General features: G+C 44.5%; 1 protein-coding gene across 1 annotated transcript; it reads left to right on the forward strand.

The window, feature by feature from the left end:
* Positions 1-8,410: 8,410 nt before the first annotated feature.
* On the forward strand, positions 8,411-14,129 carry LOC148335884 (uncharacterized). The gene is made up of 6 exons (XM_088298981.1): positions 8,411-8,490; positions 8,967-9,029; positions 9,497-9,556; positions 10,956-11,036; positions 13,090-13,145; positions 13,231-14,129. Exons 1-6 carry the CDS (start codon positions 8,411-8,413, stop codon positions 13,647-13,649), a joined length of 759 nt encoding a protein of 252 aa, XP_088155107.1. The 3' UTR covers positions 13,650-14,129.
* The last annotated feature ends 6,162 nt before the right edge of the window (positions 14,130-20,291 follow it).

A 20,291-nucleotide genomic window follows, 5' to 3' on the forward strand; every position in this document is an offset into this window, starting at 1 on the left:
GTGAACATTCACATACTTTGTTTAAGAAAATGATGAAGGACTAAAAATTTTTCCAAACAAATATGAGGGAAATATGATCAATCGGACAGAAGAAAACATCAAAGAGTACAATTAGAAACTCAGTATTGTTCAGTTGCTGAACTGCTTGTTTTCACAGCATCGGCATTTCGCAAAAAATCACAAACAATATTCGTCAGGTTTAGACACACTTTTGAGCAAATAAGAAGTAAATCTGGTTAAACAGTTGGGAGTAAAGTGGCAAAGAAAAAATGATTTATTACCTTTAGCAAGTAGGAGGCGATACCACTATGATTAAAAAATATATTTGGAGACGTCTTCAGGCCTAGAATCCCATGAAATGTGTGACATTTTTATATGATCATGTAGGCCAAGGTACAGCAGCTTTTGAAGTGAATTGAAAATGGCGGACTTCCTTTTTAGCATATGGTCCAAGACACTTTTTTGCAGGCCTTGGATTGTCACATACATTATAACATTTTTGTAGATCAAGGCGAAAGGTAAAACCAGGTCTGTTTTGTTGAAATATTTTAGGGGGTGCTTCTGAGCCACTTTTTAAATATTGTACAATAAACTAGTAAAAAGTTATGTGATGTAGACAGGCCTTAAGTGAGTGTAAAATCGCATTAGTTTTCATGCTTGATTTGACACTGTGCGTTACTACAGCAACAGCCTTTAATTAAAATGCACAATCTTCCTGTTTCACATCATGAAGGCGTAAACACACTTCTGAGCAAATATGAAGTAGATCTGGTTAACATGCGAGGAGAGGGAAAAAAAATAAGAAAAAACATACACACACATATATATAAATATATATATATATATCCATCCATCCATCATCTGTACCGCTTCTCCTCACTAGGGTCGCGGGGGGTTCTGGAGCCTATCCCAGCTATCTTTGGGCAGTAGGCGGGGGACACCCTGAACTGGTTGCTAGCCAATTGCAGGGCACACAGAGACGAACAACCATCCGCACTCACACTCATACCTAGGGGCAATTTAGAGTGTTCAATCGGCCTGCCATGCATGTTTTTGGAATGTGGGAAGAAACCGAAGTACCCGGAGGAAACCCACGCAGGCACGGGGAGAACATGCAAACTCCACACAGGATGGCCGGAGCTGGGATTGAACCCACGCCCGATGCTGTCTCTCACTGTGAGGACATCGTGCTAACCAGTCGCCCACCGTGCCGCCCTACATTTGACTCACTCTGCTATTTGTTACACTTGTCATACAAATGTGAATGTTAAGGAATCAAATGCCTTGCATCTCACTGTTCCGTGGTAAGCCCACTGTATAAGATCTTGGCGTTGTGTGACTTCGGATAACAGTGCCTATTCTGGACCCAGATATTAGAATAGATGTGACATCAGCGACCTCTAGTGGTGAAGGTTGTCGAAGCGTCTATTTTTAACACAGTTTAACACCATTTTGAACACACACGTCGATGAAGAAGGGTTTATTTTCTTGGCGTCGTGTGACTTCGGATAACAGTGCCTAATGTTTTTGCATTTGTCACCCACACTTGTTCCCCTGGTGACAAGTTACACAAAGGTGTTATCTGTGTTTATATTGTGGATGTGGATGTATGTATGGTCTCTCTCATGGATGCACACTCGGGATTGGCACAGATACAATTTAAAGGCTAACACACTAATCTAGTCTTAAATGTCTATTGGTGGCACACTTGAACACTTTCATAACTTGCTTCTCAGACTGGCCACACTGTCTCCCTCTCTGTCTGTCTCTCGACCGCGCCGCCAAAGTTACGAAGGATCCCAGCTTAGCTACCCGAATACCGCCTGCCTAAAAACATGAAACATATGAGCCTTTCGTACACACAGGGTGAGAGAGTGTGCAGCGCAGCCTTTCCAAATACAATTCACAAAAGTTGCGACATTCCTCCGATTGTTTGATGTTTGTCACCTTTTGTTCACACTTTAATCTTCAGAATGCCAGGTGGAATACATTTCAAAGCGATCAACACATCAGCAGTCCGTTCACCAATGCGGGTTACTCACGATCTAACTCCCCACCCAGGCCCAGACGTCTTTTGAATGTTGGATTTTGGGCTAAATCTTGTCTGTTTGTCTTAAACTTGAACAGAGGTAGTCATTGAAAACTGGGTTGTGTTTTACCCATCCAATGTGGTCCAAATTCAGTCCCAAAATAATAGTTCAATTTCCAAATAGCCGATAAAGATAAAGATAAAGATGTCCTTTATTAGTCCCACAATGGGGAAATTTGAGGTGTTACAGCAGCAAAGATATAGATCACACAGAGTCGGCGGCGTAATGTAGCCGTTAATGTATAACATTAGCAGCAGACATTCATAAAAAGCATGCAAATATACACAGTATAAACGTATCTAAGTGTAAGGAAACACTCCTAATGCCTGTCCATTATACTGAGGGGGAAACGCTGTAATGATAAAAACTACTGAATGATTGAAAATACTGCAATGATAAAGATATTACATTGATAAAAGTACTGTAATGGTGAGAGTACTGAAATGACAGGAAAGTGCTGCAATGATAGAAAATACTGCAATGATAAAAGTACTGTAATGGTAAAAGTACTGCAATGATAAAAGTACTATAATGGTAGAAGTACTGCAACGATGGAAAAATACTGCAATGATGAAAGTATTGTAATAGTAAAAGTACCGCAATGGTAGGAAATACCGTAATTATAAAAGTACTGCAATGATAAAAGTACTGTAATAGTGAACATCCTGCAGTGGTAGAAATACTACAGTGATAAAAGTATTGTAATAAGAATACTGTAATGGTAAACAAAATACATCATTGGTCGATGTTTAAGTACACCCTTGGCTGAATGTACAGTAGTAGTGTATATTACATCCTAGGACTGCACAATTGCACTAATGCCCTCCTGTTTGTAGGCCTGACCCAATGTTCTTGTTAAAAAGTCTGACAGCAGTCGGCAGGAAGGAGCGGCGAAATCTCTCTTTGGTACAGCGAGGGTGTAAAAGTCTGTCACAAAAGGAGCTGTAGAGTGTTCTCAGAGTGTCATTGAATGGGTGGGCTGGTTTGTCCAGCATTGATGACAGTTTTGCCGTCATCCTCCTGCCCCCCACTGAGTCCACAGAGTCCAGGGAGCAGCCCAGGACAGAGCTGGCCCTCCTCACCAGTTTGTCCAGTCTCTTTTTGTCTCGGCCCGAGATGCCTCCTGCCCAGGAGACCACTCCATAGAAGATGACTGATGAAACCACCGAGTCATAGAAGTTCCTGAGGAGTGTTCCCCGAACGCCAAAGGACCTCAGCCGCCTGAGTAGGAAGAGTCTGCTCTGACCCTTCCTATAGAGAGCGTCTGTGTTGTCGCTCCAGTCCAGTTTATTGTTCAGATGAACACCCAGGTACTTGTAAGTTGAGACCCTCTCAACGTCTGTTCCCTGGATATTCACTGGTGCAGGTGGAGAGTGCCGACGCTTGGGGAAATCCACCACCAGCTCTTTGGATTTCCCAGCGTTGATTTGGAGGCGGTTCTGCTGACACCAGTCCACGAACCCCTGCGTAACCCCTCTGTACTCCCGATCGTCATTGTCAGTGATGAGGCCGACAATCGCAGAGTCATCAGAGAACTTCTGCAGGTGACAGGTTGTGGAATTGTATTTGTAGTCCGAGGTGTAGAGGGTGAACAGGAAGGGAGCCAGCACAGTTCCCTGCGGCGCTCCCGTGCTGCAGAGGAGCACATCAGACACACAGTCCTGTGTTCTCACGTACTGTGGCCGGTTTGTGAGGTAGTTGTGAATCCATGTGATGAGGTGGTGGGCCACTCCCGCCTGCTCCAGCTTGTCTCCCAATAAGGCGGGCTGGATGGTGTTGAAAGCACTTGAGAAATCAAAGAACATGATCCTCACCGTGCCCCCGCCTTCTCCAGGTGGAAGAGTGAAGTGTGGAGCAGGTAGATGATGGCATCATCCACACTGATGCCAGGCTGGTATGCAAACTGGAGTGGGTCCATTGAGGAGCTGACCAGGGGGCGCAGATGGACGAGGACCAGTCTCTCCAGGGTCTTCATCAGATGAGACGTCAGCACCACTGGTCTGAAGTTGTTGAGCTCCTTCGGATGGGGTGTCTTTGGACAAAATACATCATTGGTCAATATTTAAGTACACCATTGGCTGAAAGTACAGTAGTAGTGTATATTGCATCCTAGGACTGCACAATTGCACTAATGCCCTCCTGTTTGTAGGCCTGACCCAATGTTCTTGTTAAAAAGTCTGACAGCAGTCGGCAGGAAGGAGCGGCGAAATCTCTCTTTGGTACAGCGAGGGTGTAACAGTCTATCACTGAAGGAGCTGTGGAGTGTTCTCAGAATGTCATTGAGTGGGTGGGCTAGGTTGTCCAGCATTGATGACAGTTTTGCCGTCATCCTCCTGCCCTCCACTGAGTCCACAGAGTCCCGGGAGCAGCCCAGGACAGAGCTGGCCCTCCTCACTAGTTTGTCCAGTCTCTTTTTGTCCCGGCCCGAGATGCCTCCTGCCCAGGAGACCACTCCATAGAAGATGACTGATGAAACCACCGAGTCATAGAAGTTCCTGAGGAGTGTTCCCTGAATGCCAAAGGACCTCAGCCTCCTGAGTAGGAAGAGTCTGCTCTGACCCTTCCTATAGAGAGCGTCTGTGTTGTCGCTCCAGTCCAGTTTATTGTTCAGATGAACACCCAGGTACTTGTAAGTTGAGACCCTCTCAACGTCTGTTCCCTGAATATTCACTGGTGCAGGTGGAGAGTGCCGACGCTTGCGGAAATCCACCACCAGCTCTTTGGATTTCACAGCGTTGATTTGGAGGCGGTTCTGCTGACACCTGTCCACGAACCCCTGCGTAACCCCTCTGTACTCCCGATCGTCACCGTTAGTGATGAGGCCGACAATCGCAGAGTCATCAGAGAACTTCTGCAGGTGACAGGTTGTGGAATTGTATTTGTAGTCCGAGGTGTAGAGGGTGAACAGGAAGGGAGCCAGAACAGTTCCCTGCGGCGCTCCCGTGCTGCAGAGGAGCACGTCAGACACACAGTCTTGTGTCCTCACGTACTGTGGCCGGTTTGTGAGGTAGTCGTGGATCCATGTGATGAGGTGGTGGGCCACTCCCGCCTGCTCCAGCTTGTCTCCCAATAAGGCGGGCTGGATGGTGTTGAAAGCACTTGAGAAATCAAAGAACATTATCCTCACCGTGCCCCCACCTTCTCCAGGTGGGAGAGTTAAGTGTGGAGCAGGTAGATGATGGCATCATCCACACTGATGCCAGGCTGGTATGCGAACTGGAGTGGGTCCATTGAGGAGCTGACCAGGGGGCGCAGATGGACGAGGACCAGTCTCTCCAGGGTCTTCATCAGATGAGACGTCAGCACCACTGGTCTGAAGTTGTTGAGCTCCTTCGGATGGGGTGTCTTTGGAACCGGAACCAGGCAGGATGTTTTCCACAGCTGGGGGACTCTGCCCAGCTTCAGGCTCAGGTTGAACATGTGCTGGACGATTCCACACAGCTGGTCTGCGCAGGATTTGAGGAGCTGGGAGCTAATCCCATCTGGGCCTGCTGCCTTCCTCGCCTTCATCTTCCTCAGCTGGTTCTTCACCTGAGATGTTGTGAGGAACAAGGCTGAGCAGGAGGAAGTGGTGGTTGCCTGATGAGGCTGGGAACTGGAGCCTGTGGAGAGAGAGAGGGGAGAGAAAGGGGGAGAGAGGGTCTCGTTCGCAGCGGCAGGAGGGGTTGGTGGGGGCTGCAGCAGGGGAGCCTGAGCGGGGTCAGGCATTTGATCAAACCTATTGAAAAATAGGTTCAACTCATTTGCCCACTGAAGCCCCCCCGCTTCCTGGGTCTTAACTGGTTGTCCGTGGCCTGAGATGGTCTTCAGGCCCCTCCAGACATTGCTGGCATTGTTCCGCTGCAGTTGTTCCCCCATCCGCATCCTGTAGGACTTTTTCCCCTCTCGGATCCTCCTTCTCAGCTGACGCTGCACTCTCTTCAGCTCGTCCTTGTCGCCTGACACAAAACCCCTCTTTTTCTCCTTCAGGAGAGCTTTAATGTCCGGTGAAGCGAGCATCACTGTAATACTTTTTAATTCTCTCAACTGAAGGATTGTATTACGATTACTGGCATTATTTTAAACACTTAGGGGACAGAATGTCGGTTATTTAATTTAGCAGGTTCATATTTACTGAATGTGTTAAACATTTATTAAACAATAAGCATTTATCAAATGAAACAAGAAACACAGGTCACAAGAATGACTGAGATTTTAGTCCTGATGTTTACTGATTTATTATATTATTCTCATATGCTAAATTTATAGTCCTTAGTTTAAATGTGTGAGCTCTCTTGAAATTTTCAGTAGTGAGACAAACTTGCACACATTGCATTTCCATGACCTGCACTCACATTCACAGCACTTCATGGACAAATACGACAAAACACATTCTCCACATTGGCTGTAGAGATGCAAACATACCAAATTGGCCACTGGAGGTGTCACATAGACGCTATCGCGAAAAACACATTCCGAAAGACATAACAATCGGAGATCGGAGCAAGCGCACATACACAGGAACACACAAATACACTTGCAAATACACATGCACTTGCACATACACATGCACATACACGTGCACACTGACAAGATTACAGAGGAATGCCAGCGGGGAGAGAGATGGAGAGACTGCCCGCCGGAGAAGGCCAGCCTTGCCATGCCAGTCTTGGGGACCAGACGGGAATCAACCATCCAGACGATGACTAATCTGTGGAGGACCTTCCCTTGGACGTAGACCCGTGCCGTAGGAGGGAGCGAGGACGACCGATTCAACCGATTCAGCCTACATTACCCTTGAAATAAAAAAACTATAAAAACTGAAGCTGGGCTGAAAGATGGTGTTTTCGACAGTGCTCGTCTGAGTACAGTTTCTTGTGAGATTAAGAGAAAGCCGCCCAGATATCTGTCTTTGTACTATTTCCTGAACTGCAGATATTGAAGAAACTAAATATCGAAACTCTAATCAGTTGTTGAGTCTTTATTTGACCCTTTTCTTCTTGAGTACAAAAAAACGAACACGCATTGGAGTAAGTTTGGCTTTTAAGGTTAATTTACTAACTACTTCTCATTTTCTCGGTGACTCAACTCCAACAGCACCATTCTCAAAATAAGAATAAAAAACTCATGTTACATTGGAATTTACTCATTAGAATATTCTAATTGATTCTCTGCACCTTGTGAATAAAGTGAAGGAAGCATTATTTATTTACAAAGAGGGTGGAATACAGACGATCATCTCCCTTTTTGGAAAGCAGTCTGATCAAATGTACAGTTACATTCAGATAAATTTACCTGTCACATATTTTATGATGAGGGCGATACGGTGGTTGACTGGTGAGCACGATGGCCTCACATTGCAGAGGTTGTGGGTTTGATTCCGGCTCCGGCCTTCCTGTGTGGAGTTTGCATGTTCTCCCTGTGCCTGCGTGGGTTTCTTCCGGGTCCTCCGGTTTTCTCCCACATTAAAAAAAAAACTTGCATAGCAGGTTGATTAGAGTCTCTAAATTGCCCCTAGGTATGAGTCCGAGCACGGATGGTCGTTTGTCTACATGTGCCCTGCAATTGGCTGGCAACCAGTTCACGGTTTCCCCCGCCTAATGCCCGAAGATAGCTGGGATAGGCTCCAGCACCCCCGCGACTCTTGCGAGGAGGAGCGGTATTGATAATGAATGGATAGATATTTTATGATCCTCAACATTGCTGGTTTATTCTCTCACACATGCTCAAAACGTGAATAATGTTTTGGTGGGTGCAAAACGGATCAATTCGAACCAAGGACTTGGAAAAGAACTGTTGAAAAGATGTATTACCTGTGTTAAAGTAATGATAGTGTGAACAGCTGAGAATGCATTCGTAACTGTGGGGTCGCGAGCGTACTCCGATTGAATTACTCTATCTGTAGGCAGTGTAGTTCAACTGAGCATTATTTGATAACGACCAGCGGGCATTATGGCTCATTCTATGTTCAAACACCGCGCTTAAAGTAGTACTTCACCAGCTTGTGATAGTTGTCTATCCTTGTGAACCCTATAACGACACTTGCGGTATGGAGCCTATCGTCACAACAATTGCCAACTCCACAACACTGAACCTTGGCACGACTGCAAAAGCATTGAACTTCAGTGAGATTGCAAAAGCCACAACGGAAGTGAGCAAAACTCCCCAAATATAAGCCCAAATAGATTTTCCGGCCAGCCGTGTTCTAGCTGGTACAAAGCAGTGTGCCAAGTGTTATGGTTAGAATTAACCTCAAACAGAAAAGCGGACACAAGAACAAAGTGGCGTCAGAGATGGCAACACAAGGGATTTATTTTGAGTTAGAATGAAAGTGAGGCAACATGTACGGGGTTTCGATGGCTGGAGGGTTGAGTCTGGGAGAGTGGCAATCCAAAATCCAGAGAAAGAAAACAGCGGCGAGGTAGGGCTTGGGCGGGCAGGCATAAGGGTTCAGGCTGACATGAGAAAACATGTAAGCATACTAGCCAAACCACGCAGCAGAGTAATTACTGATAGTACAGTAAGTAGGTAGTACCAAGACATAGGTAGGAATAATATGGCGCCTGACTAATGGTTGCACCAACCTTATATTGTGGTGTTTATAAGGCTTGATGAGCAGTAGGTTCACAGGAGCAGGAACCTGAAGCAGCAGGGCCATGAACAGGAAGTGAGAGAGAGCCGCCCAAGCCCTATATGGAAACATTAGCTCCAAAAACACAGTGAAAACACAAGAACACCACAGCAAGCTTGGCAAAGTCCAGCATTTAAGGCTACAACTCTGTAAATAATGACATATAGTTAAAAAAAAAAACTTCACAGTCCAGAGGTCGTGGGATCGATTCCAGCTCTGGCCTTCCTGTGTTGAGTTTGTATGTTGCAGCATGTTCTGTGTTGCAGCAACCAGTTCAGGGTGCATCCTGCCTACTGGCTCCAGCACCGCGCCCCTCGCGAGGAGAAGCGGTACAAATCATGGCTGGATGGACTAATAAGAAACACTCACTTATCCACCTCTGAGTTCCTTCTCACCTTCGTAATTCCATTTATCCTTTTTTTCTCACATTGTTTTATCTAAGTCCCACCCGTTTTATTCTTTTTATTCCTTGATTTTTTTCCCCACCCTGATCCACTGGCTTCCCATTCCCCCTTTTCTCCTCTAATACCTACCCTCCTAACCACACCTCTCCATCTCTTTCCCCTTACCTCCTATTTCCTCTACCCTCCTGTTTCTACCTCAGTACCTCTATCCTTCTCTTTTTTTGCTTGCGATCACTCATTTGGTCATTCTTTTTACCTACTCGTAAGACATATAAATGAGATACTTTTTTTTTTCTTAACTTTTTTGTATACAGCTCAAAGCTCATTGGTTTGTGGCACCTCTCCACGAGTAGCATGTTTCAGATTTGTGAGCTTGTTCATATCCCCCATAGAAACGCTGAAGAAATGAACATCGCAGAAAATGATAAAATGTTCAGCTGTTGTCAGGATTGGTGAGAAAATCATTGTTTCCCGCTCTCGAGGACTTGCATGCTGCAAGGACTAAGGCAGGTCTTATTTGGTAGAGTGGGTCGTCCAGTGACAGGACTGGAATCACAACATCTGACTGTGAGCTGTCAAAGTGCCGCTTGGCAAGACTCCAACCCATACATTTCCCTTTCCTAATTGTAATTGGCATACCTTGTTAAACAAACAATACAAGGGAATGCACAATTCTCTTGTCATCCCCTCAACCTGTACAGCACCTCTTCGAGCTCCTTCCGTCAGTGAGGCACAATCCTACGATGCACACTAGAACCAGCAGACAGACAAACAGATTTTTTCCGCTTGCCATTCACTTCCTAAATATTTTATTTATAATCCTTTAGTGATATTTTGTCAATTTCTGTCAATTTCACATTTATGCGTTGTGACATTGTTACCGGATTCATTGTTGTAACTTTCATGCGGCGCTGCTTGCATAACTGTTGTTGGTCTTTACTACTGCACGATTGGTCACTTTAACTCGCTGGATCGTTTGCAAAAATTTTCATTCTATCAATTTTGTCATGCTACTGGACACCTTATTATTGCCATTGGCTCTCTTAACTTAGGTGTTGATGTCCTAAATGTAAATTATTTTTTTGCTGTTGTACTAAGTGGCTCCTCCTACTGGTGACAGATTCATTGTGTGTTTTAAAAGGGCAAACTGACATGGTATGTGTAGATGTTTGAAGAAAAAAAGTATCAATTTTTGAATAAGGCTCTAGCATAATAAAAGCTATTTTTTTATTATGCTGCATTTTCTAAATGATTAATTACTTGAATTATTTACATATAACTTAGGGAAAACTCTGACATGGGATGTGTAGAAGTTTGAAGAAAAAAAATAATTTTTTGTAAAAGGCTCTAGCATAATAAAATATGTAAGAAGTTATAAGCTGTTTTTTTTTATCATGCTGCATTTTGTACTTGAATCATTTACATATTATTAATTTTGCTCTCATTTCAAAACGTGCCACCGTTTGTGATTGACTTAAAGGAAACAAACCGGTTTGTCCTTTTTGCAAAGCCACAATGGGCTTCATCACATACACCATCCAGCTCCTTTTTGCACAGCAAATTAAAAATAAAAAACAAGTACTAAGTTATTTGAAATATGTTAGCATTCCAAGTACAACCGCGGTGACAGTTTGGGCGCTCTATCCACATCAAAGTCACTCAATTACCTGATGAATTACAACATAATAACATGAAGAAGAAGCACTGCTTTCCAATACCCACCTAATAGAAACCACAGACTGTAATTGAGTGAACACAAAACAAAAATCAATTAAAAGCCCCACCTTAATTAGGGCCCCTCCTTAATGGTGACCGGACAAGTGATTTAAACCCGCCGTTAATGACTGTGAGGCAACAGAAGAGACACGGGAGCAGGACCGACACTAACGAGAGACTCGAGAGGACCTTGAAGAGCAAACTTGAGTGCACTTGGTGAGTACATTGTAAATCAGCAAAAAAATATTATGCTGTAGAAAAGGGCAGTTTAAGACCCGGTGCAAATGCAACTAGGCATGTCTGCCTAATATAGTTATTGAACGCGTGTGAGATTATTGTCTCTATTATTGTCTCTAATGTGTGTCTTATTAAGATTAAAGTATCTGTCCAGCCAAGATGGCCCATTTTTCACTAACAAGCTCAGTTTATATATATATTAAAGATCCCGGCCCGCCTACTGGCTGCCTGCTGTCAGCGCCAGTTTGTCTCCTGAGAGAAGACATGACTTTAGCATAGCTAAATGTCCGAAATATAACCAGTCCGAGTTCGAGTGCACATTTTTGTTCTCGTCCGCCTGTGTAAGTGGAAAATCCATCGGCACGGTATTTTTGATTTTGTGGAGGTGATCACATGAGCGTACAAGAGTACTAATGTGTATTTGCAATTTGGTGGCGATCAGTTGGTGTTTTAGACAACAGAACTGAGAAAGCGATACAGCAACACTTGCCTTCATGCTGTGACATAGGATCAGAATCAGAATCCCCTTTATTGTCATTGTACTCAGTGTGCAACGAGATTAGAGAGCTCCCCGCGCCAGTTAAATACAACAATAATTTAATTAAATATATAAAATAGATTAATTAAAGATGAAATAATTAAATAGAAAATAAATACGAAACTGGAAAAATAAGAACACATTATGTCGCTGTTCTGCAAGGTAAGGGTAGGTGTGTGTGAGAGTTCAGCATGGAGATGGCTCTCGGGAAGAAACTGTTTTTCAGTCTGTTCGTCTTTGTTTTGATGCACCTGTAGCCAGAGGGCAACAGGACGAACAGGTGTGAGCTCGGGTGAGTATTGTCTTTCATGATATTGAGAGCTCTGCTGAGGCACCGGGTGGTGTAGATGTCCGACAGGGAGAGGAGAGGGCAGCCAATGATCTTCTTCGCTGTTTTGACTGTCCTCTAGAGCCTCACTGTCTGCCTCAGTGCAGCCACCGTACCAGGTAGAGACACAGTACGTCAGCAGGCTCTCGATGGACCAGTGGTAGAAGGCTATCAGAAGCTGAGAACGCAAAAAAATAAGCCGAGCTACAAAGGGGCTGTGCCAATTCATCGTGAATCTCATCACAAAAAAATGGCTTTTAGGAAGGCATTTTAGTACTGATGTCATTTCAACATGCGCACGTATTATATAAGTGCCAATGTTAAGCCCATCCAAGTGTCTCTTTAAGCTGTTTGCGGACAGTGTAGACTGTAGAGGATGTGAAGTTCGCAATGTGTCCACTGAAAAAGAAAGTACTATATATATATAACCTGTTGAAGTAAACAGTCATTGTATTGAATTGTATTATAGTATGAATAGTTAGGATTCAATCAAATTATAAAATACTAAAGTGTATCTACCTGATTATTTTACATACAAGTGTGGTTAATATTGTACTCAAACATAGAGGTAAACTTGTTCTGGGCACAAGTCTTCCATCAATGACTATTGTAATGTCTTTGGTTGAGTGCAAAGAATCATCTCTCCCAGTGACAAACATCGCCATGGTTACATGCTTCACTTTGTCGGCCTCATTTTTCTGCAAATGCACAAAAGAGCCACAATGCAATTAATACTAGGAGAGCCTGTAGTTAGCACAGTTGAGTGAGGGAACAAAACTAAGTCTCGCTATACTTTTTGGTACATGACAGACATAAGATGAGGCCTAAAATATTAACGCTGCTTCGACGAATGGGGTGGTCCAAAAAAAAATGAAACTTACGTGCCGCTTTTCTTTTTACAGCATTTTGCTCATCAAATTTAAGAAGTCACAAATCAAAGGAATATTAGAAGGGACACAAACAAAAATATTGTTGGTCGCTTGTTGTTTTAATTATATTTTAATGTATTACGCACTATTATGAGGCACTGTTCGAAGCTAAAAGAGCGTTAAATAAAACTTTCGAACCCGGGTCCGAACAAGCTTACATTGTCCAAACAGTCAGCTCGCCCATCATGTTCACCTGATGGACTTTGTTTTTTACCGTTCCTTTACAATGTCTTTCAGGACAGCAGCCACAATGATCCTTCTCAAGGTGCTCACTGTTGCACTTGTGCTGGCTGGTAAGTCATCGAACTCTCAACTACCAAAAAAGGAAGAGTAAGTTATAAGACATCATGTAACAAAGTTGTCAACTCTTTATCACAGGCAGCAGCTGCTTTTCTGATAGGGTAAAGAGACAAGTCTCATTTCCCCCAAATCGACCACCTTTCAGGCCACCTTTTAGACCTGGGCCAGAGGGTCCACCTGGGCCTCCAGGACCCCCTGGACGAGAGGGTCCACCCGGGGCACGTGGTCCTCCAGGACCACCTGGAGCAGATGGGCCACCAGGACCTCCTGGACCACATGGGCCACCGGGACCACCTGGACCACATGGGCCACCAGGACCACCTGGATCACATGGTCCACCTGGACCACCTGGAAAAGATGGGCCACCAGGACCACCTGGACCACCAGGACCACCTAGTCCACCAGGACCTCCCGGACCACCTGGACCTCCCGGGCCACGTTTCCCTTTTCCACATTTCCAACCTTCACCTTGGCAACCTTGGTCACCAAATTATTAGCCACCTAGGCCAGCACCCCCCTTGGCATCCTGGGCCACCAACATTTTCGCCGCGTAGGGCACCGCCACCACCAACGAACTGATCAAGCTCTTTTTGATCCATCATGTTAACAACCAGGGCCGCCCAGACCACAGCATTTCCTGTGATGAAAATGAGCCACCTGAACCCCCACATGCCAAACTGGCTCAACACGTGGCACACATTTTCTTTCAAATCACAATTTGTTACACAGGCCGATACAAGACACTTGTGAAGCCACCTGTTTTCCAGGACAAAAGCCACCCACCTGGAGGCCAAATGTTCACCCTGCCCTACCACTTGTCCCACCTGGACCCCTGCACCATCTCCTACTCCGGATGAAAATGGCCCACCTGAACGATTAGCTTGCCCACTCAGCTCAGACAACCTGTTACTACTCATGAATGTTTTTCCTTTTTTTTTTTGGAAGATAATTTCTTTTTAATTAAATTTTTATTCCAAATGAAAACTTCTCATCAAAGATTCAGCCCTAATTGTAATGATCATGGTGTGGTCGTTGTGTAAATCAAAGAATCCCATCCTTGCCACCTGCGTTTGATTCTTGTAATAAAGGTGACTTTTCTTCTTTATGACTTGGTGTTGACAGACATGATCCTCTTTTCTGAGTGTGACATAAAATTGCAAATCCCTGATGCCTTGTAAAAATAATAAATACAGCTGCAAGCAGTTACAAACATTTGGTTACTGGCAGATTAAAAGTAGCTTTGATAAATGATTACTTTTATAAAAGGCCAAAAATGAAGCAAAATTCTAAAGGAAATATAAATGGCCAACAAGCTTCGCTTTTATTTCATCCATCCATCTTCTGTACCGCTTCTCCTCACTAGGGTCGCGGGGGGTGCTGGAGCCTATCCCAGCTATCTTTGGGCAGTAGGCGGGGGACACCCTGAACTGGTTGCTAGCCAATTGCAGGGCACACAGAGACGAACAACCATCCGCACTCACACTCATACCTAGGGGCAATTTAGAGTGTTCAATCGGCCTGCCATGCATGTTTTTGGAATGTGGGAGGAAACCGGAGTACCCGGAGGAAACCCACGCAGGCACGCGGAGAACATGCAAACTCCACACAGGATGGCCGGAGCTGGGATCGAACCCACGATCGGTGCTGTCTCTCACTGTGAGGCCATCGTGCTAACCAGTCGGCCACCGGGCCGCATTCACTTTTAATTTGTATCTTAAAATTTTTTAGACATGTTTATGCAATAATGAATATACGATTGTGTTGAAAATGGCTTGCTCACTTTCATGAAGCAATGCTCATGGTAGGGCTGGGCAATATGACCTCAAATCCACATCACGATAAATTCAGGATAACCCCCCCCCCATGAACCAAAATCAAAATAAATGCAGTGAATGCATATTAACTGCTTTTTTTTTATTGAGCAACTGGTACACATTACTTTAAATGAAAAATAAAAGTACAAAAATAATTTGTCTCAACATCACAAATAGCTTGCTTTGCTTTGAAAAATGTCCCAAAGAACAGGAGAAAAAGGGTTCCTCTCGCAAAATCTTTTTCTGCAAATAGATTGTGCCAAGATGCTGTAATGCCATGTGCAAAGGAGCTAGTGTGGTCTATAAACAAAATGCTAAATAAAATTGAAAAAAATGTCATTGCAAGCCAAATAAACAAGTGTGCATCATCAGGAGAATGTGCCGTCTCGAGTACTCTGGTGCGCAGTTGCCACCTGTCGTCTATGTAATGCACAGTCAGGCTCAAACAGGGATCTATGTTGCGACTTGACCACAAATGCAAAATTCTTGACATGTCTCAGCTCCCGTCTTGATGTTGCCCATATTGGGAAGTACGGTTTGCGAAAAATATTTTCTTACCTCTTGTCGGCTACTTTCATGAGGTGTTTAAATCCCGTGCGCTCCACTGTAGCTAGAGGAGCTATATCTTTAGCAACGTGCTAGGCTATTGCGTCCACCTCTTAGACGTTCTCTCGTATGGTGTCGCCTCCGTTATGGGCTGTTGTCACTTGTCGAACCTTGCTTCTCACTTTGAGCTTTTAGCTTAAGTTCCAAGTCAACAGCATGGTTGTGTTGTAGGTGGTGAAAAAGAAAAGGTTGGACGTGCTGTTTTGGTTGCTTACAACACACTTTGTAGTTTGTTTTCTTTTGCTCAAACATCGTCTTTTTGGAACCCAAAACATTTCCAAACGACAGATGTCGAATTTAATTTCCGGACCAGCGCAACGGGAACAACTTCAACGAACGATACTTCTTCAATCGTGTCAGCTGCTTCTTGATTTGAATCGCCACAGCTACGACCGTATCGTCAGTTTTCTTTCTTGTTCAGATGGGTGGACTACACGCGCTGCAGTTGTCTTAAGGGTGCATGAACATAGCCGAAGACAGAAAAGACTTTTCTTTTTTTTTTTAAACACAGAATTTAGCGACATGGGCAAAATGGTGTCGTTATTGTAATAAATTTCGGTAACGGTAACTTTTTGGTTTATCGCCCAGCCCTAGCTCATAGTTAAACAAATTTGCCATTATTGAGGCCTCCTGAAAAGTGATTATTTTAGAAGTACAGGGTTATGGCCCGACATGAGCAATGTTGTGGAGGCTATTACGCTGAATCAATTTGGGTGTTCAGGGCACAGTATGTTGTATCGGTTAGAATACAGGAAGGCAGGTTTGATGGAGGGAGGGTTGAGATTCTTTTACTCAGGGTGTAAGAGATGGGTTGCAAACGGTGGATGATAGATGGATGGATAAATTGTTGGATAGATAGATACATAGATTCTGCAAAGTCAAAATAACAACAATAAGCAGATATTAACGTTCCACCAAATGTCACACAGCAGACATAAATAAATTTAAGGTGTCAAAAAATGAAATACAATACAAAATTATCCACTGCAAAACATCGTATTTCTACATTTCTATTGTAATTGGCCGAATATGGTAATCCAAAGGACACTTGAAATGTATTAGTGTGATTTCAATGTTCTATGGGGGCCTCTTTTGGCCGATAAGAATCATACAAAGTGGCAACTGCTGCATTCATCTCGTCCGCGATTTCCCTCTAAACGCCCTATAAGGACGTAACCAAACATAAATGCGACAAATACCTATGTAGGACATTATAGAACATAAAGAAACACTTACCTTTTGGTCATGAACTCTACAAACAAAACAAACGTCCGACGTGTCTGTCAAGAAAGTACGCCACCACTCCGTGAAACTGCTCTTTCTTTCGGACTACTAACTGCTCATGCGCAGGTAATGCAACATCATCACATGTGCTTACCTAGTCACATGGCATGAGGAGGTACGACAATGTTAGGCAAAGGTGTGGTCAATACAAGTGAATTTTTTCCAGAGGTGATCCCCTTTTTAAAGATAAAGATTTTGCAGTGTTACAGCCGAAAAGGGAAAGATACCAGAGAGACGGCGGCGTAACATAGCCGTTAATGTATAACTTTAGCAGTAACCATTCAGAAATAGCAAACCTATACGAACATACACAGTCTATACATATATACCCAAATCCGCATGTATATGTACACTTACATCCCACAACAAATACAAGTGTAAGGAAACACTCCTAATGTTTCCAGATCACTTCCGGCTGAGTGAACGCTGGCACGACTGGCTGCCGCTGCTCACTGGTAACCTAAAAGCGTTTTTATGCACTTTTATCTAAAAAAAAAAAAATTAGCCTGAACTTCTAGGCAGCACTCACCTGTATAGTTACATCGTCTGCATTCTTCCAATGTCAGATTGTCTCCGGTATACAGCCGACGACCTCCGCTGGATTTGCCGCCACTGCCGACGATTGCCTCCACGACCGCCAGCTCTGCACCATCACCCGGACATCGCCCTGCGGCGCCGGCAATACATCCATTGTGGATACCGCAGAAACTTCCATTAAGCTTTCTCCTCCACGCCAATAAAATTTTTCTGGTTCGCCACTCGCCGTTCTGCAGAAACTACGGCAGGGATGCCGACTTATGTACATTAGCCTGTCTGGCTAGGTCAGCTAATAGTAATGCCAAGCATGATAACGCAGCCGGTGGCTTCGGATTTCTCAACATCCGCTCTCTTATGAACAAGGGTTATCTCATCAAGGTTCGCCCCACCAACCATCAACTCGATTTTCTCTGTCTAACTGAACCATGGCAACAGCCAAACGACTTCTCTGAACTCAATGAATCCACTCTTCACGGATATGCCAACGTCTCGCGGTACTCTATCGCGAAAGGGAGAAACTTTTACCCGTGTCTGTCCCTGCTTTCAGCTACATTGAATGCGCTGTGTTTAAACTTCTTTTAAACTTCGTGCTATTCCCACTATTGTTGCTACCCTTTACAGACCCCCGAAGCCACACCAGGGATTTTTAGCTGATTTTTCCACTCTTTTCACTCATTTTTTCACTCTTACCTGAAACATAATCCTGCTAGGAGATTTCAACATACACATTGAAACAATAATCTGCCTCTCACCAGAGATTTTTTTATCCTCCCTTGACAGTTTTGGACTTCATCAGTACATTGACTTCCCCACTCATTCCAAAGGTCATATCTTGAACTTAATCCGTTGTTCTGGTGTCACCCCTCTCGACCTCACCCCAGATGGTTTCACTAAACAAGACCATTTCCTCATCACATTCAATATCACACTGTGTCTATCTTCACTCAAACCTCCACGTTTCATCTCATTTAGGAACCTCAAGGATATCAGCATTGGCAACCTCTGCTCCAAAATTGACAACATCCGATTCCCAGCCCACCTCTCCAACCCCAATGACCTCACAAGCACTCTACAACACTGGTCTTCAGAACATCCTTAATTTTCTTGCCCCTCTGAAAACCTGGTCGGTCTTCTTCACATCCACTGCTCTCTGGTACACCCCCGCCTCAACGCCGGTCTAAGCTCCGTCCTCTGCGGCACCCAGCGCCCCGCCGCCGCCCCTCGTCTCAGCCCCATCAGCGGTTCCATGTGGCGTTCGGGTCGTCCTGGACGTCCGCCTGAATGGCCCCATCGGGACGCACTGGTCTGGCCCCCCGGCCGGCCGCCTGAATGGCCACATCTGGACTCGCTGGTCTGGCCCCCTGGTCGGCCGCCTGAAAGGCCACAGCTGGACTCGCTGGTCTGGCCCCCCGGTCGGCCGCCTGAAAGACCACCACAGGACTCGCTGGTCTGGCCTCCCGGACGCCCGCCTGACCAGTCTTTTGATTGCGGGTCGTGGTCCCGCCTCCCGGCCCCCTTCCGCCCACCCCCGTTTTTGGACAATGTTTTTTTTCGTTTGTTTTGGGACGTCTGGGATCCGTCCCTTGAGGGGGGGTACTGTCATGACCCGTGTCGGTCATGTCAATGTTTTTGTTATTGTTTTCTTCTCTCCTTCCTGCCATGTGCTTCTGTTATTGTTTTGTCAGCTGTGTTAGCGTTTCCCCTCAGCACTCGTCATCACCAGCCACGCACCTGTTCCCCGTTAGACTCGCACACCAGACTCCCATCTGCGCCCCTAATCACTGGACTATTTGAACACCTCATCCCGACAGCTCAGCGTCGGAACATTGCTCCATTTGGACTGTCACGACCGCTCCCTGATCTCGTTCACGCTCATGTTCTCGCTTCGCTCCCGCTCTTGCTCCCGCTCTTGTCCCTAGTTTTTGTCACTGTCTTCGTTCCTCGGTTTTTGTTCTGTTTAGTCACGTTTAGTTCGACTTTGTTATTTTGCACCCTGCCACGTTTGTTTGTCCTAGTACCTCGTTTGCCTTTTGGTTTTGTTTTTGTAAATAAATTCCCTTTAAGTTACCCTTATCCCTGCTTCCTCGCCTTTTGGGTCCACCCCCCTCCTCGCCGACCGGCGACCCTGACAAAAATACTACTATTATTGTGAATAGAGGGCATTAAAAAATATAATTAAAATAAATTATACATAAACAAAACAGTTCTATATCCAAATACAAAAAAATATACACATGTATGGACATGTCTGATGCCACTGAACATTAAAGAGTGGTTGAAAGTAAAAAATATATACATATTCAGAAAAGACCAAGTTATCACGCATCAGTGCCATTTTTTGGACAAAATAACACAAACCTAGGAAAAATAAAATAACACGGGGCGTTAGTTTCAGGTTTTCCTTGTGTTTCTTTGTGTCTCGTTAGATTGTGTACACCTGTGCCTGGTGTCACCCAATCAGCTCCCTCCAATCGTTTGTGTCTTGTTCCACGTGTTCCTTGTTGTCTCGTTAATTTGCTTGTATTTCGTTGACCGTTTCCTCCATAGTCACTTTTCAGAAGACCCAAAAAATAGCATGTTTCTACAACCCCCAACAACTAATGTTCACTTTCTCAAAGAGAGTAACCATTTTCAACACTTTAGATCGGTAGATGGATCAGGATCAACACTGTTGGGAGAACCAAGCGGATCTCCAAAAACATGCTTCATTGGCTGTGGTTATTGCTTTTGCCAGCTTGATGGGCTCTCAGTAAACACAACATACAGCGAATATAAAAAAAATCTACACACTCATGTTAAAATACAGGGTTTTTCTGATTTAAAAATGTTGAAGAATTAATTTCCGTCATGTTATCACGTTTCAAAACAATGCTCACAGGTCAATAGAAGGTCACAGAC

The sequence above is a fragment of the Idiotropiscis lumnitzeri genome, chromosome 6 (genome assembly GCF_059441095.1).
Source record: "Idiotropiscis lumnitzeri isolate Australia: NSW breed Sydney's pygmy pipehorse chromosome 6, RoL_Ilum_1.0, whole genome shotgun sequence".
In the NCBI taxonomy this organism is placed as follows: domain Eukaryota; kingdom Metazoa; phylum Chordata; class Actinopteri; order Syngnathiformes; family Syngnathidae; genus Idiotropiscis; species Idiotropiscis lumnitzeri.